The 20,650-nt window shown below is 63.4% G+C and overlaps 2 protein-coding genes across 5 annotated transcripts; both read right to left on the bottom strand.

The window, feature by feature from the left end:
* Positions 1-861: 861 nt before the first annotated feature.
* On the bottom strand, positions 862-5,647 carry IBA57 (iron-sulfur cluster assembly factor IBA57). 2 transcript variants are annotated; one of them, XM_047729458.1, is made up of 3 exons: positions 5,223-5,647; positions 2,266-2,612; positions 862-2,019 (listed from the first exon to the last, which is right to left on the bottom strand). In XM_047729458.1, exons 1-3 carry the CDS (start codon positions 5,561-5,563, stop codon positions 1,628-1,630), a joined length of 1,080 nt encoding a protein of 359 aa, XP_047585414.1. In that variant the 5' UTR covers positions 5,564-5,647; the 3' UTR covers positions 862-1,627. The 2 variants fall into 2 exon arrangements, with proteins under 2 accessions (XP_047585414.1, XP_047585415.1); XM_047729459.1 differs by lacking the exon at positions 5,223-5,647 and adding an exon at positions 3,224-3,417.
* A 6,554-nt stretch (positions 5,648-12,201) lies between these two features.
* On the bottom strand, positions 12,202-20,609 carry GJC2 (gap junction protein gamma 2). Of its 3 annotated transcripts, XM_047729029.1 has the most exons (3): positions 18,067-20,337; positions 15,452-15,612; positions 12,202-14,420 (listed from the first exon to the last, which is right to left on the bottom strand). In XM_047729029.1, the coding sequence occupies exons 1-3, from the start codon at positions 18,074-18,076 to the stop codon at positions 13,104-13,106; spliced, it is 1,488 nt and encodes a 495-aa protein (XP_047584985.1). In that variant the 5' UTR covers positions 18,077-20,337; the 3' UTR covers positions 12,202-13,103. The 3 variants fall into 3 exon arrangements, with proteins under 3 accessions (XP_047584985.1, XP_047584987.1, XP_047584984.1); XM_047729031.1 differs by lacking the exon at positions 15,452-15,612 and having other exon boundaries at positions 20,215-20,609; XM_047729028.1 differs by lacking the exon at positions 18,067-20,337 and having other exon boundaries at positions 15,452-17,121.
* Positions 20,610-20,650: the final 41 nt, after the last annotated feature.

Below are 20,650 nucleotides of genomic sequence, written 5' to 3' on the forward strand. Positions count from 1 at the left end.
CCTGCTTGAACAGCAGCAGCAGGAAGTGCCAAGAGCCGACCTGGACCAGACCAAGGCCTTGTCTTCACTGCACCCAGACTGACTTCACGTTTGCTTTGCTACCATCCTGTCCCCTCTGTTATCTTGTTCGTCGTGTGGTGTGTCTTCTGTCCCGCTCTGCGTGCCATGTCACCCATTGAACGGTGTGTGAGCCTGCTTTGTAACTGTTATGAGCTCTCCTTTATGACCAAATACAACTGTCATTGTGGAAAGACTCAGCTGGTGTGAACACCTTCCCAGCATCCTCATGACGCGCAGAAAGCCTCCATCTCTCTGAGAATGCTCAGTGAGTCAGGGACAGTGTCCTCAAGAAACCGGGCTGGATATCCACATGTGCAGAGTGGACTGGAAGCTTTCTCACACCGTCCACAAAGATTAACCCAAAAGAGATCAAAGGAGCAAGTGTAAGGTCCCCAGAAGAAAACACAGGGAACATTTCCCCAGGCAGTGGTCCCAGCCACAACTGGACATGACACCCAAGCACAAAGGAAAAATCCTGTCAGGAGGGGGGACCCCATGGAATGACAAACTTCTGACTAGGAGGCGAAACCACTGATAAGGGGAAAGGACAGCCCAGAATGGGAGAAAATATTTGCAAACCACATAGCTGATACAAAGAGGCAGCAGAGTTGAGAGGCCCAGAGCAGCCAGGCCTCCCACAACCTGCCACTCGCCATCTGCTCCAGACCTGGTGCCTCCCACCCATCCCAGCCTCTGAGGTCTCTTCCTAGGGCTCTGCTGTTGGCTTCCATCTGCCATGCTCCACCCAGAACCATGTCCCACGACCTTCCGCCCAAAACGAAGCCAGAGTTGCACATGGGCTGCTTCTGGGTCACACTTTAATAGCCACGCCAGGGTGTCAAGTGGGACACCCCATGACTGTGAGATTCACATTGCACGGGACCATGGAAGTCAGTGGTTTAAAAAGGGAAGAAAGTCAGCTCTTCTTGTGCAGACACAGCCACATCCCAAAACAGCAGCACATAAATTAAGCAGACAGAAGCTCCTTCCCGCACCCTGAGCAGCTCAGGGAAAGGGGTATGCTGCTGAGACCACGGTGCACAGGTGGAGCACCCCACAGCCTGCACACAGCACAGCACTTCCCACAGCCTACCTGTCCTTTCAACCAACACCAGATGGAAGGGTGCAGGCAGCCCAGGGGCAAGGCTCTGGACCATCCTTGTCCCGGGCTGATGGCGGAATGCCCCCCAAACCCACAGAGCTGGGGTCTTATCCACCCTCATCTGGCAGAAGCTGCAACTCAGCTCAGTCTGGAAGCAGGTACAGGCCTGCTCTCCTCGGCCCCAGGCCATGGGATAGCTCCTGCCCACACCCCTCCCACCCCCCTGTCCCAGCCACAGAGCAGCCGGAGAGGACAGCCCAAGCTGGGTATCAGACCCGCTGGGAAGCACAGAGGACAAGGAGCACGACCCCGATGCCCACAGCCATGGGGGCCCACTGCTCTGGGGGGCCTCCAGAGGGGGGTGCATTAACGGGACCACCATGGGCAGTGGGGGCCAACCAAAGGCAGGGCCCTCCATGACCCCTGGCAGCTCCGAAGCCCACAGAAGCCAGGGGACTTCCAGTGCTATTTGGTGGCTGTGGGCCACCAGTCTGGCACGGATGCAGTTAAGGCCACCTGGCCACCCTCAGAGGTCCTGATGTGGAGAGGGCCCTTGATTTTCTCCGACCGCAGCAGTGCCAGGCCCACGTCTCCTTGACCGGCCCTGTACTTGCCGGCTGCCTGCCCCGACTCAGTGAGCACCAAGGCCCCAGGGGTGATGCCACCTGCTGGGAGAGGGCCCGACAGCCGCACCGGGAAGAGCCGCTTGCGGATGACACCCATGTGGTGGGTGCGCGCCGTCAGCTCCTGGCCGATGTAGCAGCCCTTGCTAAAGCTGACACCGTTCATGAAAGCCAGGTTGGACTCCAGGGGCAGGGCCACTCCTGGGGGCAGGTCATGGACGCCCTCGGGAACGCCTGTGGGGTGGGAGGGAAGCAGCTCCCTGAGGACTGGGGGCTGGGGGCGGCCCTCCTGAGCCCTGCTGCCCACAGGGCCCACTCTCTGCACCCTATCGTCTGGCACAGGTCGGGGGCTTGGGAGGAGTGACCAGCTAGTGCTGGAGGAGAGGAGCCCTCACCACGGACCTCCCAGGGCAGAAGCCCACCACACCGCGAGCCCCCACCGCTCCCCGTGCCCACCGCGTCCCAGTCCCGCGCTCATACCGTGCATGTACCGGTGCCGGTGATAGTCCCGGAGGTCTCCCAGTTGGCCGCCGGACACCAGGGCCAGGCCCTTATCCTGGGTGAGAAGACGCCAGCCCATGCAGCCAGTCCGGGGGTCGCGAGCAAGGATGGTGGTCCTCTCGGCTGGCTCCCGCAGTGGCGCAGCCCCGCAGGCCTCCACTGGGGTGCAGGGCAGCACCGACCACACGTATAGCTCCGGGCACGGCTCCACGGTGACCTTCCGCCGGATCTTGTACAGCCCCAGGTGCGTCTGCAGGGCACCCAGCACCGCGCGGTCGCACTCCAGGAGGAAGGCGGGCACCTCGCTACGATCGCACTCTGGGAGTCTGCTGGCAGAGACGGGGGCTCCTGAAGGCGGGCCGGGTGCGTGGCCACAGACCTCCGCTGACTGCCCGGGATGGCTGCGCGGTCCCTCCCAACCCAGGGTACTGGCAGAGCTGGTGCGTGCCCAAGGGGCAGATGATGTGAGGGGTGAGACGCCATGGGTCGGCCGGGGGTGGGGTGGGGAGCAAGTCCCGGGAATGGGGGGCATGGTACTGTGCACCCTCACAGTGAGATGGAAAGCCACCAGCAGCCTGACAGCCAGGACCTGCCTTCTCTAGCTCCACAGAGGCCGCAGGTCTCAGGTGCTGGCACTCAGACTTCAAGAGGGTCAGAAGCTCGGGGAGCTGGTAGGACAGCACACACATCAGGGACAAGGGGGGGTGCGGTAAGGCCACTCTCTCCCCGTGCTCACCCCCTGCCGCCCCTCCCACCCCCGCTTCCCCCAGGTGAACTCTGGAGGGCCCAGGAATACCCTAACCCCCACTCTGGGCAGCCATGCCCCCGGAAGGGACCCTGGAACCCCGTGACCAGTGTGGGAACCAGGTGGGACAGCTGGGGTGCTTATGGGCAGATGAGCAGGGGACCTTAGTGCAGATGTCCATGACCCAAGTACCTAGCTGGGATCCTGGTTGTAGAGAATGATGGAACAAGGACATACAGCCCAGTGGAAACTGAGACAAGGAGTGGGTAAGACCATCCATGAGTGTGTGTGAGAGAGGCCATGGACTAGTACAGACCCCACCAGCTGATGTCCCAGACCCCTCCCCCAGACCCCACCAGCTGATGTCCTAGGCCCCTCCCCCAGACCCCACCAGCTGATGTCCCAGACCCCTCCCCCAGACCCCACCAGCTGATGTCCCAGACCCCTCCCCCAGACCCCACCAGCTGATGTCCTAGGCCCCTCCCCCAGACCTCACCAGCTGGACAGGTCCCCCCCAGACCCCGACAGGACAGCGTTAAGTGCTGCCCTGGAGAAACCAGTCACCCTCAGAGGAAGGTGCTGCAGGGGCCGGCTTGCTGCCCCACCTCTGGGGACTCAGCCTACAATATACACCCTGTCTACCCTCATCCCCATAAACAGGAGCCACGGGTCCACACTGATACAGGTGGACAGAGCCAAAGGGAATCAAGGTGTGCGAACCCAATTCCACACCACTTCCTTTGTCTGACTCTGCTGAGATGACCAACCCTGAGAGGTGGGGAGGAGCGGCTGGGCGAGTTCCTGGGGTTGAGAAGGGCAGGTGTGCTGCACAGGGGGAGGAGGGGCCCAAATGTATGACCAAGTCACAGACATCTGCACACACGCAGACGCACATGCAAGCACACAGAACCTGGACGAACCTGCATGCACTCTGCAGTGGCCCATGTCCCACCCGATCGTCACCCCAGATCACAGGAGGCAAGACAATGCGTGTGGAACTGGGGGAAGGGTACTGGGGTCACGGGCACACATCCTTCCACACTCGTCCAAGCCCACAGCATGGCACACCATGGAGAGTGAACCCCCGAGGAAAGGAGGGCTCCAGCTGATGGAGCGTCAATGAGGGTCCATCAGCTGGGGGGCAACGCGGACCAAGGACGGCTACATGGGAGCTCCCCCTCCCTTCCCATTTGAAGTCCACTTCAAATGGAAAACACCAGAGCCACCCCTGAGACAAGATGCTGTCTCCAGGAAGCCAGAACAGGGAGCCCTGCGGAAGGAACAAGGCCACTGACACCAAAAATTCCAGAGCACCAAGCAGGGGGGCGCTGGGCTCCCAGGGAAGTGGCCCTCTCCCTGGGACAGACCCCTGAGACAGACGCAGGTAGGTAGCAGAGGACCGAACAGGAGGGCTGGCTGGGACAAATGCACCTGGCTCCTCACCTCCTCCCTTGGAAGAGAGCCGCCAACTCTGGGGCCATCCCCCCTGCAGCACTGCAAACCTCCCACCACTGCTTTCCCAAGCAGGGCTAAGCCCAAGTAGGTGCGCACCTGGAGACCAAGTGCGAGCAGCTGGCCCGCCCCTGGGTGCCAGTTCTGACAACCTCCCACCGATGCCCCTCCAACCCTTGGTTAGGCCTCCCCCGGGGGGGCGGGGCCCTCCCGTCCCAGGTGTGCTTCCCCCCGGGGGCCCCCTCCCATCCTCAGGTGCCCTCCCGCCTTCAGGTGCGCTCCCCACCCCGCGGGAGCCCCTCCCACCTTCAGGTGCCTCTCCAACCCTCAAGTGCCTCTCTCACCCTCAGGAGTCCTCCCCCAGACGCCGCCCCACCCTCAGGTGGCCTCCCCCCAGGAACCCCTACCACCCGCAGGTGTGCTCCCCTGGGGACCCTTCCCACCCTCAGGTGCCCCTCCCACCCTCAGGGTACTCGCCCCCCCCCGGACTACCCTCCCACCCGCAGGTGTACCTCCCCCAACGCCCCTCAGGTAGCCTCCCCTCGGGCGTCCCTCCCACCGCAGGTGTCTGCCCCTGGATGCCCTCCACGCCCCCCGTGCCCCGCTCTGGACGGCCTTCCCCGGCCTCCGGGAGCCCCCGCCTAGATGCCCGGCTTGGGGAGACTCCTAGACCTGCACCCTCCCGGAGCGGCCGGTCCCTCCCTGGGACGCCCCACCCCTGCGCCGCTGCTGCGCTCACCGGTAGACGAGGACGTCGTAGAGCGTGCGGCCCTGGACGTTGAGGAAGTGGGCGTAGCCCGCCCGTGCTGGGGGCGGGGTCGCGCCGTTCGCAGGACCCGGAAGCGGCAGTTCATTGGTCAGCAGCCCCAGGAGGAAGGGCGCGGAGTCGGGCCCGCGCACGCGCAGCAAGGCGCGCTCGCGTAGCGGGAAGTAGGCCCAAGCCGCGCCGCCCGTGGGGTCGTCACCGTGACGGCCCGAGCCGTGGACCAGGCGACACCTCGGGGTCGCGCGCAGCCGCCATTGCCAGGCCGGGCCGCTGCGTCCCGGAACCGCGCCCCGGAGCAGGGCCGCGGCCGCCATCTTGGGAAGGAGTGAGGCGGCGTGACGGGGCTGCCGGCGCGGGCGGGTGGGTGGACGCCACAGCGGCCCCTGGCGGCGGGCGGGTGGACGCGAGGGACGGGGCTGAGCGGGCGGGGCTTGTGCCGGGGAGAAGCGGAGACTAAGCGTGTGGGGCGAGGCTTGTGTCTGAGGGCGGGGCGGAGCGTGTGGGGCGGGACCTGTGTCTGGGGCGGGGCGGAGCGTGTGGGGTGGGACCTGTGTGGGACGGGGCCGGGCATGCGGGGCGGGACCTGTGTCTGGGGTGGGGCGTGTGGGGCGGGACTTCTGTGTGGGGCGTGGTGGGGCATGCGGGGCGGGGCTTCTGTGTGGGGCGTGGTGGGGCATGCAGGGCGGAGCTTGTGGGGCGGGACCTGTGTCTGGGGTGGGGCGTGCGTGTGTGGGTCTTTGCCGGAGAGGAGCATGGACGGGGCGGTGCGGAGCCTGGATGGGGCGTGCGGGGCGGGACTTGGGTCTGGGGGCAGGGCGGAGCGTGTGCCGTGGGACTCGTATCTGCGGGCGGGGTTTGTGCCAGGGAGGGGCGGGAACGGAGCGCGTGAGGTGGGACTTGTTGCGGGGGGCGGGGCTTGCGTCTGGCCGCGGGGACGGGAGGGGTGGGGCAGGGCCTCGAGCTGTCCGTCAGCCTTCCGCCCCACCCCTGGCTGCTCCTGGCCCGGGCACCTGCACTGGGCACCTGCGCTGATCCCCGCGCTGCCCCTGCTGTGGGAGCAGAGTTCCCCTGGCGTTACCGTGGGGAGCCATCCCCATCCTTTCATCCAGACACCGTCAGCCCCGTGGAGCTCATTCACATCGTGGGCAGCCAGAACTGGGGACCTTCCTGCCCGCGGCCAGCCCTGGAAACCCCCACTCCCTCCTCCGTCTGGGAACCGGACTCGCGAACGGAATCATGCCGTGTGCGTGCTTCTGTGACTGGCTGGTGCCGTGAGCGTGTCAGGTGCTCCTCCTAAAGGGTGGGTAGGGTTCTGTTGTGTGGACATAGCGCCGTTTGTGCAGCCATTTCCTCGTGGTGGACATTTTGTCGCTCCACTCTTTGGCCGTGGTGAATGTTGCTCCCACGTGTGTGCGCATCTCCTGGAGACCATGGTCGCAGCCCCTGGGGTGTGGTGTGCAGGAACCACGCTGCTGGGGTCCTCTGCTCTTGCTCTGTCCTTCCCCTCTGACTTTTAGGGTCACTATGTGTGCTTGGGCGGGGGAGGGCGCCACACACCAGCTGGGGGGCCCTCAGCTCTGACCCGGTCCACACGCAGTCAGGGTCGGACCCACGCGGGTCTGCGTCATGACCCCGCGGAGTCAGCGTCACACCCACACGGAGTCAGCGTCACGCCCCCTGTGGAGTCCCTATCCCCCCCAGCGGAGTCCCTGCCCCCCCCAACGCGGAGTTTCTGTCACGCCCACTCAGAGGGAGACCGTTTCATCCCCCCACGGTCATGCTTCAGGCCCACACACCACCGCACCACAGACCCATCACAAGTCTGGGGCCCACACGCACTCTGACCCTCGCGACAGACCCGAGGTCCCCACGGTCCCTCGACGGGTTCCACGCACGTGCTGAGCGGCTCACAGGGCTCAGGGAAACATTCTCCTTCCTGCATTAATCCCTTTATTGTGATAAGACAGGACTCCGAAGTAGCCAGTGGAGGACACACTGGGGGCAGGGCCTGGGGCTTCCCGGTCCTTCTGTCCTTCTGGGGGCGTCCCTTTCCCTACATCTGACCTGGTCTCCAGAAGTTCTCCAAGCCCGGCCTTGTGGGGTTTATGGGGGCTTCGACCGTGGGCCCGATGGATTCAATTCTGGGCCGTTGGTGGGGGGTGATGGATCCCACCTCTGGCTCTCTCCCCACCCCCTAGGTTAGGGGGTCCCAGGGTTTGGTCCCCTGGCCACTAGCCCCCACCCTGAGGGGCTTTCCAAAGTCACTTCATTATGTAACAGAAGCCGCCTTCATGGCTCTCAGCAGTGAGAACTCCAAGGGTTTTAGGGGCTCTGTGCCAGAAACCTGGGCCATGCTTCTTGTTAGTAATCCCACTGTCACTGGTGTATAGAGCCCAAGTGGCATTGCCAGGCTGTATGGTGATCCTGTGTCTAACTTTTCAAGGACCCGCCACACCATTCCCTTGGTGTGTCAGTTATCAATTATCTGTATAACAGGTGCCCCAGACTGGGGCCTAAACAGCTCCCATCTCCAGACACAGACTTCTGTGTCTCCAGCGTCCCAGAACAGGGTGGGTTTCTGGTGAGGTCCCTCTCCGTGGCATGCAGGCAGTGGCTTCTTGTGTTTGGTGTCCCTTCTCCTGTGTTTCCCCCCCCACCCCGATCCCCACCACCTCTCTGACCTCATGGAACCCTGACTCCCTCCCCAGGGCCCATCTCCGGACAGTCACACGGGGAGGTTAGAGTTTCTGCACGAGGATGTTGGGAGCGCATATCTGTACCCAGGCAGAGGTTTGGAACCCCATTTCCCCCATCAGCCACTGTCTCTGGTCCATGCTCCCCTTTGTGGGGGTGCTCTGAGACACAGCCCTGTCTCTGAGTCCCACCTGCGCTCCCCAGAACCACAGCCAGGATAGCCACAAATTCCCACGGGCCTTCCCTAGCCTTCAGGAAGCCTGTGCTCCCTGCCCCCCACCCCTCCAGTCCTGGCCCACCTGTCTGAGCCCCTGTAGCAGCGCTGTGGGCACGTACAGCCTGGCCCTTCTGTGCAGTGCCATCTGACCTCACCTGACCTGCTGTACCACCCATGGGTCACTGCAAACCCACGTGTACGCTCCAGACCCGCAGCCTGCCAAACATCCCCCTCCACCCAGCTCCCCAGGCCCCCACCGTTCCATGTCCTCACACGGCCTCCCCACCCCACACCTGCATCCAGCAGGTCGAGCTTCCATGTGTCACCAGGCCCCCCTGCAGCATGTCCCCTGGGGTTAGCTGGGCGGTATCCTCGGGACTGAATGCTGAGGGCACCCCTTGGGGAAAACTCTGGCTGGTGCAGCCACGTGCACCCTGAGCCCCCCACCCCCATGAAGGGGCTGTGGCCTTCCACCTGTGGTCTAAACACTGGCCACGGACACCAGGCTGACCCCCGCCCCAGCCTGCTTCTGAGGCGCTGGAGGCCCCGCTGATTGGTCTGGTTTCCTATCTCTGTACACTCATCCCCGGGGTCCAGACAACATGGGTGCCTCACACCAGCCTCCATCCAGGCCATCTCCACAGGAAGGGCTTGTTGGCACACGGTCCCCATGCCTCAGGACAGCCTTACCCAGGGCCCTGCACCCGCCAGCTACCCCAGCACTCCCCAACCCTCCTCGAGGCCATGCTGCCCCAAACCTGAGAGGTGCCTGGTCCTTCTGCGCTGATGGGCATGCTAGGAGCACAGAGCAGCCCCCCCCGCCCCGGGCCTCCCAGCCTGTCTGTGACCTGCCAGTCCTGGTATGCGACTCCCCTGGCTGCTTGCCCTTGGTGGAGAAGGTCTTCCTCTCCTGGCCTGGCATTCCACAGGTGACCCAGCACCCCCCTACCAGCCCAGGAGGACCAGGGAGGAAGCAGCCAGGATGACACAGACTGGGGGTCACGTTCCTCCAGCCTCACATCAGCCTGGCCCGCAGCCAGTGGAGGAATGTGCTTCCCACCAGCCCTGCTGCAGGGCTGGCCAGCAGCCGCCCAGGCGCCACCCGGAACAGTCCCTGACCTTCCCACTGGGCAGTAAGCTGAGCCTGCTTGGCACTGTTCAGCACAGCAGCCACCTCCACCAGGACTGGGAACATGCACGTTGCTCAGACGAAGTCTGATGAAACCTTCAGATCCCCAACTGAAGGGCCCGGAGCTACACGTGGCCAGTGGCTGCCTCTGCCATTGGAGCTACACGTGGCCAGTGGCTGCCTCTGCCAGCTAGTCCAGGTCCCCCACTCCAGAAAGCCCTCTTTGGTCTTCGGGCCACCCTGCCAGCAGGGCTCCCTGCATGTGGGTTGCTCCCTGGCCTCGTTGGAGGTGGAAGGGCAGGGGCTGGGGCCCGTTGGGCCACGGAGGCTCCCAGGGAACCCCACTTATCAGCCTGGGTCCAGCAGCTGGATCCATGGGCCATTGCCCCCCTCTGAGGCCATGAGCCCGGGAGGGGTCAGGAGCCGGGAAACGGGCAGGCATGGTGGTTTTGGACCCTACTTCCCAGCCACTGCTGGACCAGGGGTGGTTTCCTGTTATTCTCTCCTCATGGTCTCCTCCCTTCCCAAAGGCAGGGAGGAAGCAGCCCCCATTCTGAGAGCGTCCAAGCAGCCCCTCCCCACCTCCCTCCACAGTCTCCCCAAACAGCTGGCGAGTTGGCTCTGGCCATGGAAACGGATGACAGTCAGACAAGAAGACCATCCTGTCTGATCCTGCCCACTAGCCTGGCCATGAGGAGGGCCAGAAGGCCTGAGCTCTTCCTCTGGCCTGTGGCATGCCCCAGAAGATGGGGGGTCCGTAAAGGTCCTCTCTGCACCCCAGGTCCAGTCCTCCATCCTCATGGCCATCCCAGGTGCATGGGGAAACCAAGGCACCCACGGGGAGGTGTTTCTTCAAGTGCCAGGCAGGCTGCTGGGGTCGGTTTTCACCTCTGGGAATTCACAGCCTGGAGAGCCTTGGTGCCTCGTCCCGTAGGGCAGGGGTTCAAGTGTCAGATCGGGGCTGTGTCCGCATCATGGGGGACCCTGCAGGCCTAGGGCAGTCTGTGACGTCCATGGGGAGTGTGTGGAAACAACCAAGGTTATCATTATGGTGAGGTTGCAAAACTGATGGATCCCTGGGATGGGATGGGATGGGATGTGTAGTAGCTGGGGCTGTCCAGAGAAACAGAACCAGTAGGATATGTATATATAGAGAGAGACTTAGCTTAAGAAATTGGCTCGTGTGATTATGGGGCTGAGGAGTCTGAAATCTGCAGGGCAGGTGGGGTCCCAGGAGAGCTGGGGTGTAGTTCCATCCTGATTCTGTGTCTGAAGATGGGAGACTGATGTCCCAGCTCAAACACTCCAGCAAAGTGAGTTCCCTTTGACTCCCCTTTTTTGTTCTACTTTGTCTTCACCTGATTGGGTCAGGCCCACCCGCAGTGGGGAGAGCATCTACTCTACTCAGTCTGCAAGTTAGTGTGAGTTTCATGCCACATCACCTCAAAGACACTCCCAGAACCGTGCTCATTCTGGGCACCCAGCCAGTCAAGCTGACACAAATATAACCCTCAGACTGACCAGGAACCTTGGCCTTGCTCATCAGACCATCACCTGATTGGACGAGGCCCACCCACATTGGGAACAGCAATCTGCTTTACCAAAGGGTGCTGACTGTCAGTGTTAATCTCATCTACAAACACACCCTCACTGTGGCAGTTAGGCCAGTGTTGGCACAAATCACTGGGTACTGACACTCAGCCTCCCCCATATCTGACTTCTGTATTCAGGCACACACAGCCAACCTATTTCCCCAGCAGCTCCCTGGCAGGTCCTCTTCCTGTTGACCCAAACTGCCTCAAAGTGCATCTAGAACAATTAAGAATGGGGTTGGGGGAGGGCGATAGAGATACAGTCACAGGACAGCCCACACCCTAGAGGTGATTTACAGAGGGTTTAGGAAGGGCCCTCAAGCAACCACCAAGTCCCCAAGAGCAGTTCCCAGCCTGGGCGAGGCTGATGACCAAGGCTTGCAGGGACCATGCGGCTGATGGCATTCTCCAGTGGCCACAATCTGATTTCCCATCCCATGTGTGCCTCTTAACAGGCTGACCCAACCAGAAGGGTCCTGTTTGTTCCTGGATCCCACAAGCCTCTAGGTGCAGTGAAAATGGTGTGACTCCTGGGCTGGTGACAAGAATCATTGGCCTTTGCCAGGTCCTCTGGAGCCCCCGTGCTGGGAGGAGGCCCAGGCCACACAAAAGCCCCACTGCAGAGACCGGCTTCCCCCAGACTGACCATGCCAGCAGCACACCAGATCAGGGGCATTCGGCCCCCATGAGACCTCCTCTCCCACAGAGGGGACATGTGTCTTTGCTCTGATTCTGAACTGGCTGGGCTCTCTAGGACTTCCTGAGGTGGGGCTCCCCTGGGGGACTCGGCATGTCCCGGGCATCAGAAGCAGGCTGACCCGGGTCTGGGTGTGGCCTGGGGGCACTAAAGAGGGTTTGCAGCCCAGGAGGGCTTGTCACAGCCTGCTCTTGGCCTAAGGAGGGCTGGGGTCATTGAAGTCAAGTCAGAAGGGCTCCTTGCTGGCAGCAGCTGACTCCCCCCTCCACCACCTGAGTGTCCCCTCTGCCACTCATGCTGCAGGCTGTGGCCAGTGTGCAGACAGTGTCCGCTGTCCTCTGACTGCAGGCCAACCTTGGGCTCAGAGCATGTGGGCCTGCCTGCTTTCTTTTTCTCACAATCTGCATGTCCAGTGGTGCCCCCAACCCTTGCCCCTGTGTGTGGCACAGAGAGGCACCCATGTGGCCTGAGCCTTGCTTCTCCCAGCCAGCCTAGAGCTGAACAACATGTCCCTGGAGGGCAGCGGTACACACACACACATGCATGCACTCACACTCACACATGTGTGCACACTCTACACGTGTGTGCATGCCCCACATGCACCCACATACGCAGTTGTAAACAAAAGTTAGTTTTATTTGGCTTCCTTGGTTTTGGACACTGTGTATGAATTAGGGAGGGGGCTGGAGGCCAGAGAAGGGGTAGGTAGGAGCCCCAGAACCCCTTCCCCCAAAATGGCCAGTGCCAAAGCATGACCCGGCAGAATGTGAACCAACATCTTTGCGGGACTTCCATGATGTCCCAGGGGAGGGGCTCCAGAGGGTGTGATCTGTCCACCCCAGGGCCTCTGTCCAGCTGTCTAGGTGGGGAATGGAGAGCACGGGGCCCAGTAGGGGCCAGGCCCATCCAACCTCAGTTTCTCTTCTGTACAAGAAAGACCTAGGATTGCTTCCAGCTGTGCACAAAACACGAAGTGCGGTTGGGGTGGGGGTGCGGGGAGTGAGCCCCCTTTGCTGCCTCAGAGAGTAGGGACCCAGCACAGTGCCCCCAGTTCCTCAAGCCAGGCACCCCCGGTGACCTCTGTGAGCTGCTGCAGGGGAGGAGATCTCTTGTCCTGACCCAGCGGAGCCAGCCAGAGAGCCCAGAGGGTCTCCAGGGAGAGGACCCAGCACCGCCCCCCACACCTGGCGCGGCTAGGCCAGGCCCTGGGGGTGGGAGGTCCTATCCACATCTTCCACCTTCAGGGATCCGAGCTGGGGGCTCTTGCAGATCCTACCCTGGACAGAGCCAGGACTCATGCAGGGAGGGGCCGGTGTCCAGCGGGCAATGCCTTCCCCGCTCCCCCCTCCCCTCCCGAGAGTGTGGGCAGCTGAGGAGGAGAAAGGGGAGAGAGGGGGAGGAGGGGGAGGGGAGAGGGAAGAGGAGGAAAAAGAGAGCCCTGAGCGCCCAGCCCTGGGCCTTCCCCCACAACCCCCCACCCCAGCCTCGGCCTGGAGGGAGGACAGGCCACGTCAGCGCGGGGCCGTCAGATCCACACGGTGGTCTTGCCCTCCCTGCTGCTGGCACTGCCCTTCTCTGAGCCAGACCTGGGCTTGGCGCCTGGCCTGGCCTGGCCCCCGCCCGGGCCCGTGCCCCCCGACGTGGCGCTGCCCGAGCCGGAGGCGGGGGCGCCAGCCCGTGGGGGCCCCCGGGCAGCCGCGGGGAGGCCGGGGCACGGCGGGCTGTCGCGGTCTCCCATCGCGTGCCCGTCCCGCAGCGCCTGCAGCGCCAGGCTGGCCAGGTCCTGGTCGTGCGAGTGTGCGCGCCCAGCTGCGCGCACCACCAGGCTGTAGTCTGGCGGGCAGGCTAGGCCTGCGGGAGAGGCGGGCAGCGTGCAGGGCGGCGCGCGCGGCGCGGGGCCCGGGGGGCCAGCTGGTGGCCGGCGGCCGCGCACCGCGTCCTGCGCGCTGCCCAGGCCCAGGTGCGCCATCTCACACAGGTTGAGCAGCAGGCAGAGGCAGCTGACCACGTACATGACCAGCAGGAAGATGGTCTTCTCCGTGGGCCGCGACACGAAGCAGTCGACCACGTGCGGGCAGGGCTGGCGGCTGCAAGCGAAGAAGGGCCGCACCTCGAAGCCGTACAGCAGGTACTGGCCCACCAGGAAGGCCACCTCGAAGGCAGCCCGCGCCACCAGCTGGGCCACGTACACGCGCATCAGGCCCTCGCGCTGGATGCGCCGCCGCCCGTCGTGCTGCCCGACTGGACCCGGGACCCCCGACGCCTTGCCGTCAGTGCCCGCGCCCTTGGCCATGCCCGCGTCCTCCGCCTGGGCCTCTTCGCCTAAGCCATCGGCCACCCCCGCGTCCTCGTCCTCCTCGCCCAGGCCCAGCATGGGCTCCTCCTCGCCCAGGCCGGCGGTCTCGGGCCAGCCGGGGTGCGGCGGCGGGGGCAGTGGCAGAGGCGCACGGGCCGGGCGGCGGCCAGGGCCGGGGCGGCGGCGAGGCGCGCGGCGGCGCTCGTCCTCCGAGGCGCGCGCCAGGCGGTGCACGGCGTAGCCCAGGTACATGACGGACGGCGTGGAGATGACCACGATCTGGAAGACCCAGAAGCGCACGTGCGACAGGGGCGCGAAGGCGTCGTAGCACACGTTGTCGCAGCCCGGCTGCCGCGTGTTGCACGTGAATTTGGTCTGCTCGTCTGAGTAGATGGACTCCCCGCCCACGGCCGTGAGCACGATGCGGAAGACCACCAGCACGGTGAGCCACACCTTGCCCACGAACGTGGAGTGGTTGTGGATCTCCTCCAGCAGCCGCGTCAGGAAGCTCCAGCTCATGTTGGTCATAGGGGCGGGGGACGGGACCTGCGGGGGCCGGAGCGGAGCTCAACGTGGGGCAGGGCTGGGCGGGGAGGAGAGCAGGCCAGGAGGAGCGCCCCCCCCGGGGGGGGGGGGAGTCTCGGGAGCACTGCGGGGAGGCAGAGGGGGAGCCAGGGACCTTGTCTAGTAAGGTCTGGGGGGCTTACCACCTTCAGTGAAAGGGGCAGCACCCTTGGTCCTGACTCTGCCTTCTGGATGGATATGTGGAGAGGCAGCCCTGGCTCACCCCATGCCACCTCCTCTAGTCCCTGCTGTGGCAGCGCCAGCCCCCCACACCCTCCCCACGCCCCGGACAGCCCAGCCCCTTGCAAACTGCAGCCTTCCCCCAGATCCGGAGACCCCACCCCAGGCCCTGAGAGCACACAGCGAGACCGAGGCCAGCCCCAATCAGGGTCTGGGGGCTGTGGGGCCTCAGCTCAGACCCATGGCCCTCCAGCCCCACTCAGGCAGAGTTCAGGCCACTGAAGAGGGTCTCCTGGGGTCCTGTTTGCAGCATCCCACGGAGCCCTCCAGGCCCCCAGCCCCTGGAGCACTTTTGGTTCCAGTCTCCAGCAGCACAACCCACCCCACATCCCTGTCCACACCCTCCACTGAGCCTTTGCTTCCTCCCTCTCCACTGAGAACCCCCAGACTCCTCCCGACACTCCTCAAGAGACCCTGCTGGCCTACGGGCCACTGGCCAGCCCTCTGGGCTGCTTCCCCGTCTTGTCCAGACACCACCACCCTGTTCTCTGCAGAAATGTAGCAAGGACAGGTCCGCTGGGAAGCCAGGTGAGGCCAGGCATCTGTTCAGAATGGGGACTGGTCCAGCAAGGCACACAGACATCAGGGCATCCATGACACCTGGAGACCGCCATGGGGCCACTCACCACATCCCAGACCAGTGCTGATCCCCTGGTGGGCCTGCGCCCAGGAGAGCATGGCACTGCTATTCATCATCCTGAGCCTCCAGGAAGGGGAGAGGGGCTGCAGCCCCCCAGGGCCCACCCTCCCTCCATCGTGACTAAGGCCAGTACCTGCTTTGGGATGGTTTGGGGATAGGAGCCCCCTGAGTGCCTGCTGCTTCTGATCCCCTCCTTCTGGGCCCAGGAGGCAGCGTGGGCAGGTGTGGGATGGAGCAGCCGAGGCCGGGGGGCGGCTCTGGGGAAGCTCGTCTTTATGCAGCTGGGGCCTCTCCCTTTGGGTGGGGGCAGGAAGAGGGGGTTGCTGGGGTTCCTGGGGAAGTGACCCTTCTTCCTCACATCTGTGTGCCTTGCCCCTCTCAGAGCCACACACACACAAGCCCTCCTCAAATGCATACCCACCCATGCACTGAGACGCACATGTGCCTGCAGCTGCACATATGAACCCACAGACACAGATGCACACTCGTGCATGCACACACTAATAATCAAATGCACAGATGTCCACACACCAAGACACACACATTCACATATGCACATGCACACAACAAATGTGCTGGTGCACTCACACATCATAACCACACTTGCACGTGTGCACTCAGACACATATGCACTAATGCACACACCCTCCCAGCTACACAGTCACACGTCCAGCCCTCCCTCTCAGGCTGGGACACACACCAGGCCCCCCCACCCGCACCTGCCAGGCTGGCTGTTCTCCCTGGGTTTTCTAACCCCAACTCTTCTAGGATCTGTCCCCGCCCCTGACCTGACAGTCCCACCTCCGCAGGAGCCCAAAAAGGGGTGGCAGGAGGCCCCCAGCTCTTTTCCTCCCAAGATGGAGCCCCCCAGAGAAGTGAGAAGAGGAAGAACTCCTTGGTGTGTGATCTAGGCATGTGTGGGAGCCTTGCTGTCATGTTTGTTACTTCCTGGAGTGAACATGTGCCTACCATGCCCATGCCAGCTTGAGGAGACCCCCAGAGGGGGCTCTTGAGATTAGCTCTAGCTGAGTACTGAGGCAGACCCTGCCCTGAGGGGTGAGAAGCAGCGCTTGCCCCCCTGGGGGCGCAGCCCCAAGGGGCAGAGGCCAAATGATGAGAGGTGTCAGGAGAGGGGGTAATCAGAGCTGGTTCTGCAGGACTTCAGTGGTGAGGGGGGTACAATCTGGGCAGCAGGAGTCAGAGGCAGCGAGGCTCCCCTCCTCCTTGTCCCTGTGCAGTGGGGGAGTCAGCGAGCTTGGGTGGAGGGCAAAGACTCAGAGATGGCACCACCCTCTGGCTCTTCCGGCGAGGGCCAATGCCCAGTGCCATGTGTATGTGTGTGCAGGGTCTGTGTCACACACTTGGGGACACCAGGGTCATTCTGCGGTCAGGAGGCTGCACTGACCAGCTCTGGCTTGAGCCCCTGCAGAAGGACACTCCAAATCCAGCCCTCTGGCCCAAGATGTCTGCTGACATGGGCAGATGGCAAACTCTGGTCCTTACCCTGCACGGCTCTCTGTCCTGCACCCCTGCACACCATCAGCAAACCCTGCATGCAACTCTGCCAGGCTCTGCCTTGCTCTCTGAGAGCCTAACCCACCAGTCACCTTAGGGGGCCTGTTGACCACGCCTCTGGAACTCCCAAAACTTTGCAATAACAGCCAAGCACACATGGCCCCACGCCAGGTAACTTCCACCCCAGGCGGAGCCCACAGCTGCAGGGCCTCACCCCCGGCATACCTGCCCCTCACACACCCATGCACACTTGCACATGTCCACGCTCCACCACACCCCTACCCACATCCTTGCTCCGTTCACACCTTGCACACACCCTAACCTGCACACACTCATGTGCCCACACATGTCCACACCAGGACCACATCCTACGCTCCATGCCCTGACCCACCCTGCATACCCCTGGAAACTACTCCATGCCCGCCCAAGTTCACCCCCTCCATGCCCTACCCCGAACATGACCCCATATGCCAGACCTGCCCTGTACGCCAGGCGTGCCTGTGATGGCCCGCATCCCATACCCTGCCCTGTACATGGTCCCACATGCCAGGCCTCCCCAATACATGCCCCCACATGCATCTGTGCCCACCCACACCCCATGCCCTGCCCCTCCTCCAATCTGCCTCCTAGGCTGGGACCGCAGTACAGTCCCCCATCAGCTTTATTTACCACTGTCTGGGGTTCCTCACTACCTGGGGGCCATAGACCTGCCAGGGAGGGGAGGGGCTGGAATGTCGGGGGTTAGCACTGGAGATCTGGGGCTGAACAGGACACGGACAACTCCCCAGGGAATGTCAGGGTCACATGTGTGTACACAGGTTTGTGCACACACGTATTTGGAAGGGTGGAAATGTGACAACATCCGTAGCCATGAGCACATGCACCGTGGTCAAGGCCCCTTCCGTAGCCATGAGCACACACACTCTCAGTCAAGGCCCCTGAGCTTGTGGAGAAGCTGCTGGGGCCATGATGGGGCAGGAAATGTGCCAGAACACATGCTTGGGCCAGAGAGTGAGGAAGGATGTGCAAGCACATGCGCACACACCCGCGAGAAGCAAGGCACATAAGCACGCACATGCACACTCATGCACACACACTCAGGGTGCCCACACATCCTTTCATCCACACACGTGCCCACGAACTCCGCTCACGAGCCCACAACATGTGCACCTGCACAGGCAGGCATGTGCGCACACACACCCACACAGGGAGTATGCAAACACACACACACACCTGCTTGCATGTGTGCACACAGTGAGGGACATGGCAGCACCTTGCAGAAGCTCCCCGTGTCTGAAGCCACACCTGCTGGAGTTACAGCAGAGCAACACAGTATTACAGACTGGGTTACAGGGTCTGACCCAAGTACGCACTGATAGGCAAGGTTACGTGAATAAAAGGGGAAGGAAAGGGAATCCAAAACAGTGTGCAGCCCCCTCCACGTAGCTCCCCCTCCCTCTGCTGACTCCCTCTGAGCTGCAGGCCTCAGGGACGACCCTGACCCCCAGGAGGGCTGAGGGGCTGACTCAAGGCCGTCCAGTGCTGCCAGTAGGCAGCCAGTGGGGCTGGGCCTCTGGCAGGGTTGGGGTGGTGGGGTAGGGGTCCTGGTTTGCAGGAACCTTAGCACCTTTCAGACAGCAGCTCACCCAGAGCTCGGTCAGAGCAAGTGTGGGTGGGATCATACTCATGGGCGAGGAGGATTCCAGGCTGCAGGCCAGGATCTGGGAGGAGAAGCCAGGGCTTCAGGGGAGACTGCTGGACTGCCAGGAGGAGGGTGGTAGGCTCTAGCAGGCAGCAGGATGGCGGGCATTCATGAGTGGCCTCTGCACTTGAGCTCCCCTCACCCCTGGGTCTGAACAAAGGTCCTGGGAGTGGACGGGTGTGCAGAGGGAAGGGCCAGGGCCTGCCCAGCCATTTCCTTCCCATCCCTGGCCCTGCTTCCTCCCAGGAACCACTCCAGGGCAGGCTGAGCTTCCGCCCCAAGGAGGGGCTGCCAGGCCCTTACCAGGACCCCCCCCCCCCCAAGCATGCTCAGCTCACCTGATCTGCAAGGGATCCCTCCGTGGGATCCTGGGGGAACCAGAACCTAGAGTGCTGACAAGCACCCCAATGTCAGCTTGGCCCTGAATTTTGGCTGGGCCACAGGCGACCCCACAGTCTCCCCTGCCCCCACCCTCCCACCCCGTGCAGCTCCCGGGCACACCAGTCAGTCTTGCACTCAGGGTGGACAACAGCTGCCCCTGGGTCCCCCAGCAGGGCCCCCTTCAGGCCCCCTCCTGCTCCGCACTCAGCCTGCAAGGTCTGCCCCAGGGAGCTCCACCCTCACAGGGTGCTCAGCCTGCCAGCACCAGCGCCGTCCATGTTCAGACCCTGACCTTGCACGCATCTGCGCACTCGCCTAACTCACCCCCGCTTACGCACAAGAGCGCCCCTCAGGCCCGGGGCAGGCTGGCAGAGGCAGAGGTGGGATGAACTGGGGAGGCTGGTGGGGCCAGCAAGCATTCTCTGCAGTCCCTGCTTTCAGTGAGGGTCCTCCTCCCACGGGGGGGCCGGATCTGCGGAGGGACTCGTGGGGGTTTCCCAGAGCAGACACAACAGGGAGGTCTGCGGGGAGCCCTGAGCGTGGGGAGAGGGCTGGAACCCGCGAGAGCACCCCTTGGGGCTCCGTGATGCTGCAGGCCGGCCTGGGGCCACCATTGCTGTGCATGGGGCCTCTACCCCTCCCCAAACTGCCACCGCCCAGCCTGGCACCCTGCCCAGGGCCACCTGCCTGCACCCCACTCCTGCCTGGGCTGCCCAGACAACTCACTCACAACATCTGTGGCACACGGGGGGCCGCTCCTGGACAACAGGGCTCTGGTCTGCTCCCGGTGACCCCTGGGGCCCAGAGCTGAGGACCTGGGGTCTAGCAGGCCCCCATGAGGGTTTGTGGGAAGGAAACCCAGGCTGGGTCAGGAGCAGGGCGCTCAGCGGCAGGTGTACCCACCCCAGTGCATCTGCCCATGTGTGCGGGGTAAGCCTCCCCAGCCTCCTGCCAGGCCCGAACCATCTGAGGCCGGCCTCCGGACACACCACAGCTGGTGGGCTGGCGTGGGCTGGCCGCACCAGCATAGCCTGAGGAGCCCCAGCTGCTGGGGAAGGTCCCCGGTGCACTCCCTTCCCTTCCCTTCCTGCTCACCAGCTGGCCTGAGCAGCCCTGGGGGCCCCTACCTCCCCCACCATCCCGTTTGATCCCGAGAACAGGAGAGCAGTCCTGCCAGGTTCAGGACCTGGTGTTCCCTGCCTGCCTCTCTTGAGCCTGACACCCCGGGCCCACGGAGAGGGTGCATGTTGTTCATCCCCCTACGGCTGCCCACACTTGGCCCCCAGGCAGTGCCCTACCTTTTCCAGGCCAGGAAATGGGAGTCCCTGAGGTCTTCCACCTGCCAGCTGGCTGGACAGAGATGCTCCCAGGATGAGTGCCTGGCCGAGTCCTGGGCCTGACCCAGGGCTACCTCTCACCACCAAGCACAATGTGGGGGGAGGGCCTTCAAGGGCTCCATTGTTCCCCCCAAGGACTGGGGTCTGAATTCCCGATTGTCCCCGGGGCTGGACAGGGCCCAGAGAGGGCAGGGGCCTCCCCTGATTGTGCCCCTCCCTCTGCACATCAGTCTGGCCCCACCTCACCTGCCTCCCGGCCAGGGTCCCACCTGCCCTCCAATGTGCATCTGTGCTTGGGGGGGTCTGCCTGGGTCCCACCACAGCAGCATGGCCTGGGCATGGACCAGGCCAGCCCCTCTCCCACCCCCAAGGCTGCCCTGGCTCCAGTGACCTCCCT

The sequence above is a fragment of the Lutra lutra genome, chromosome 5, assembly GCF_902655055.1.
Source record: "Lutra lutra chromosome 5, mLutLut1.2, whole genome shotgun sequence".
Classification (NCBI taxonomy): domain Eukaryota; kingdom Metazoa; phylum Chordata; class Mammalia; order Carnivora; family Mustelidae; genus Lutra; species Lutra lutra.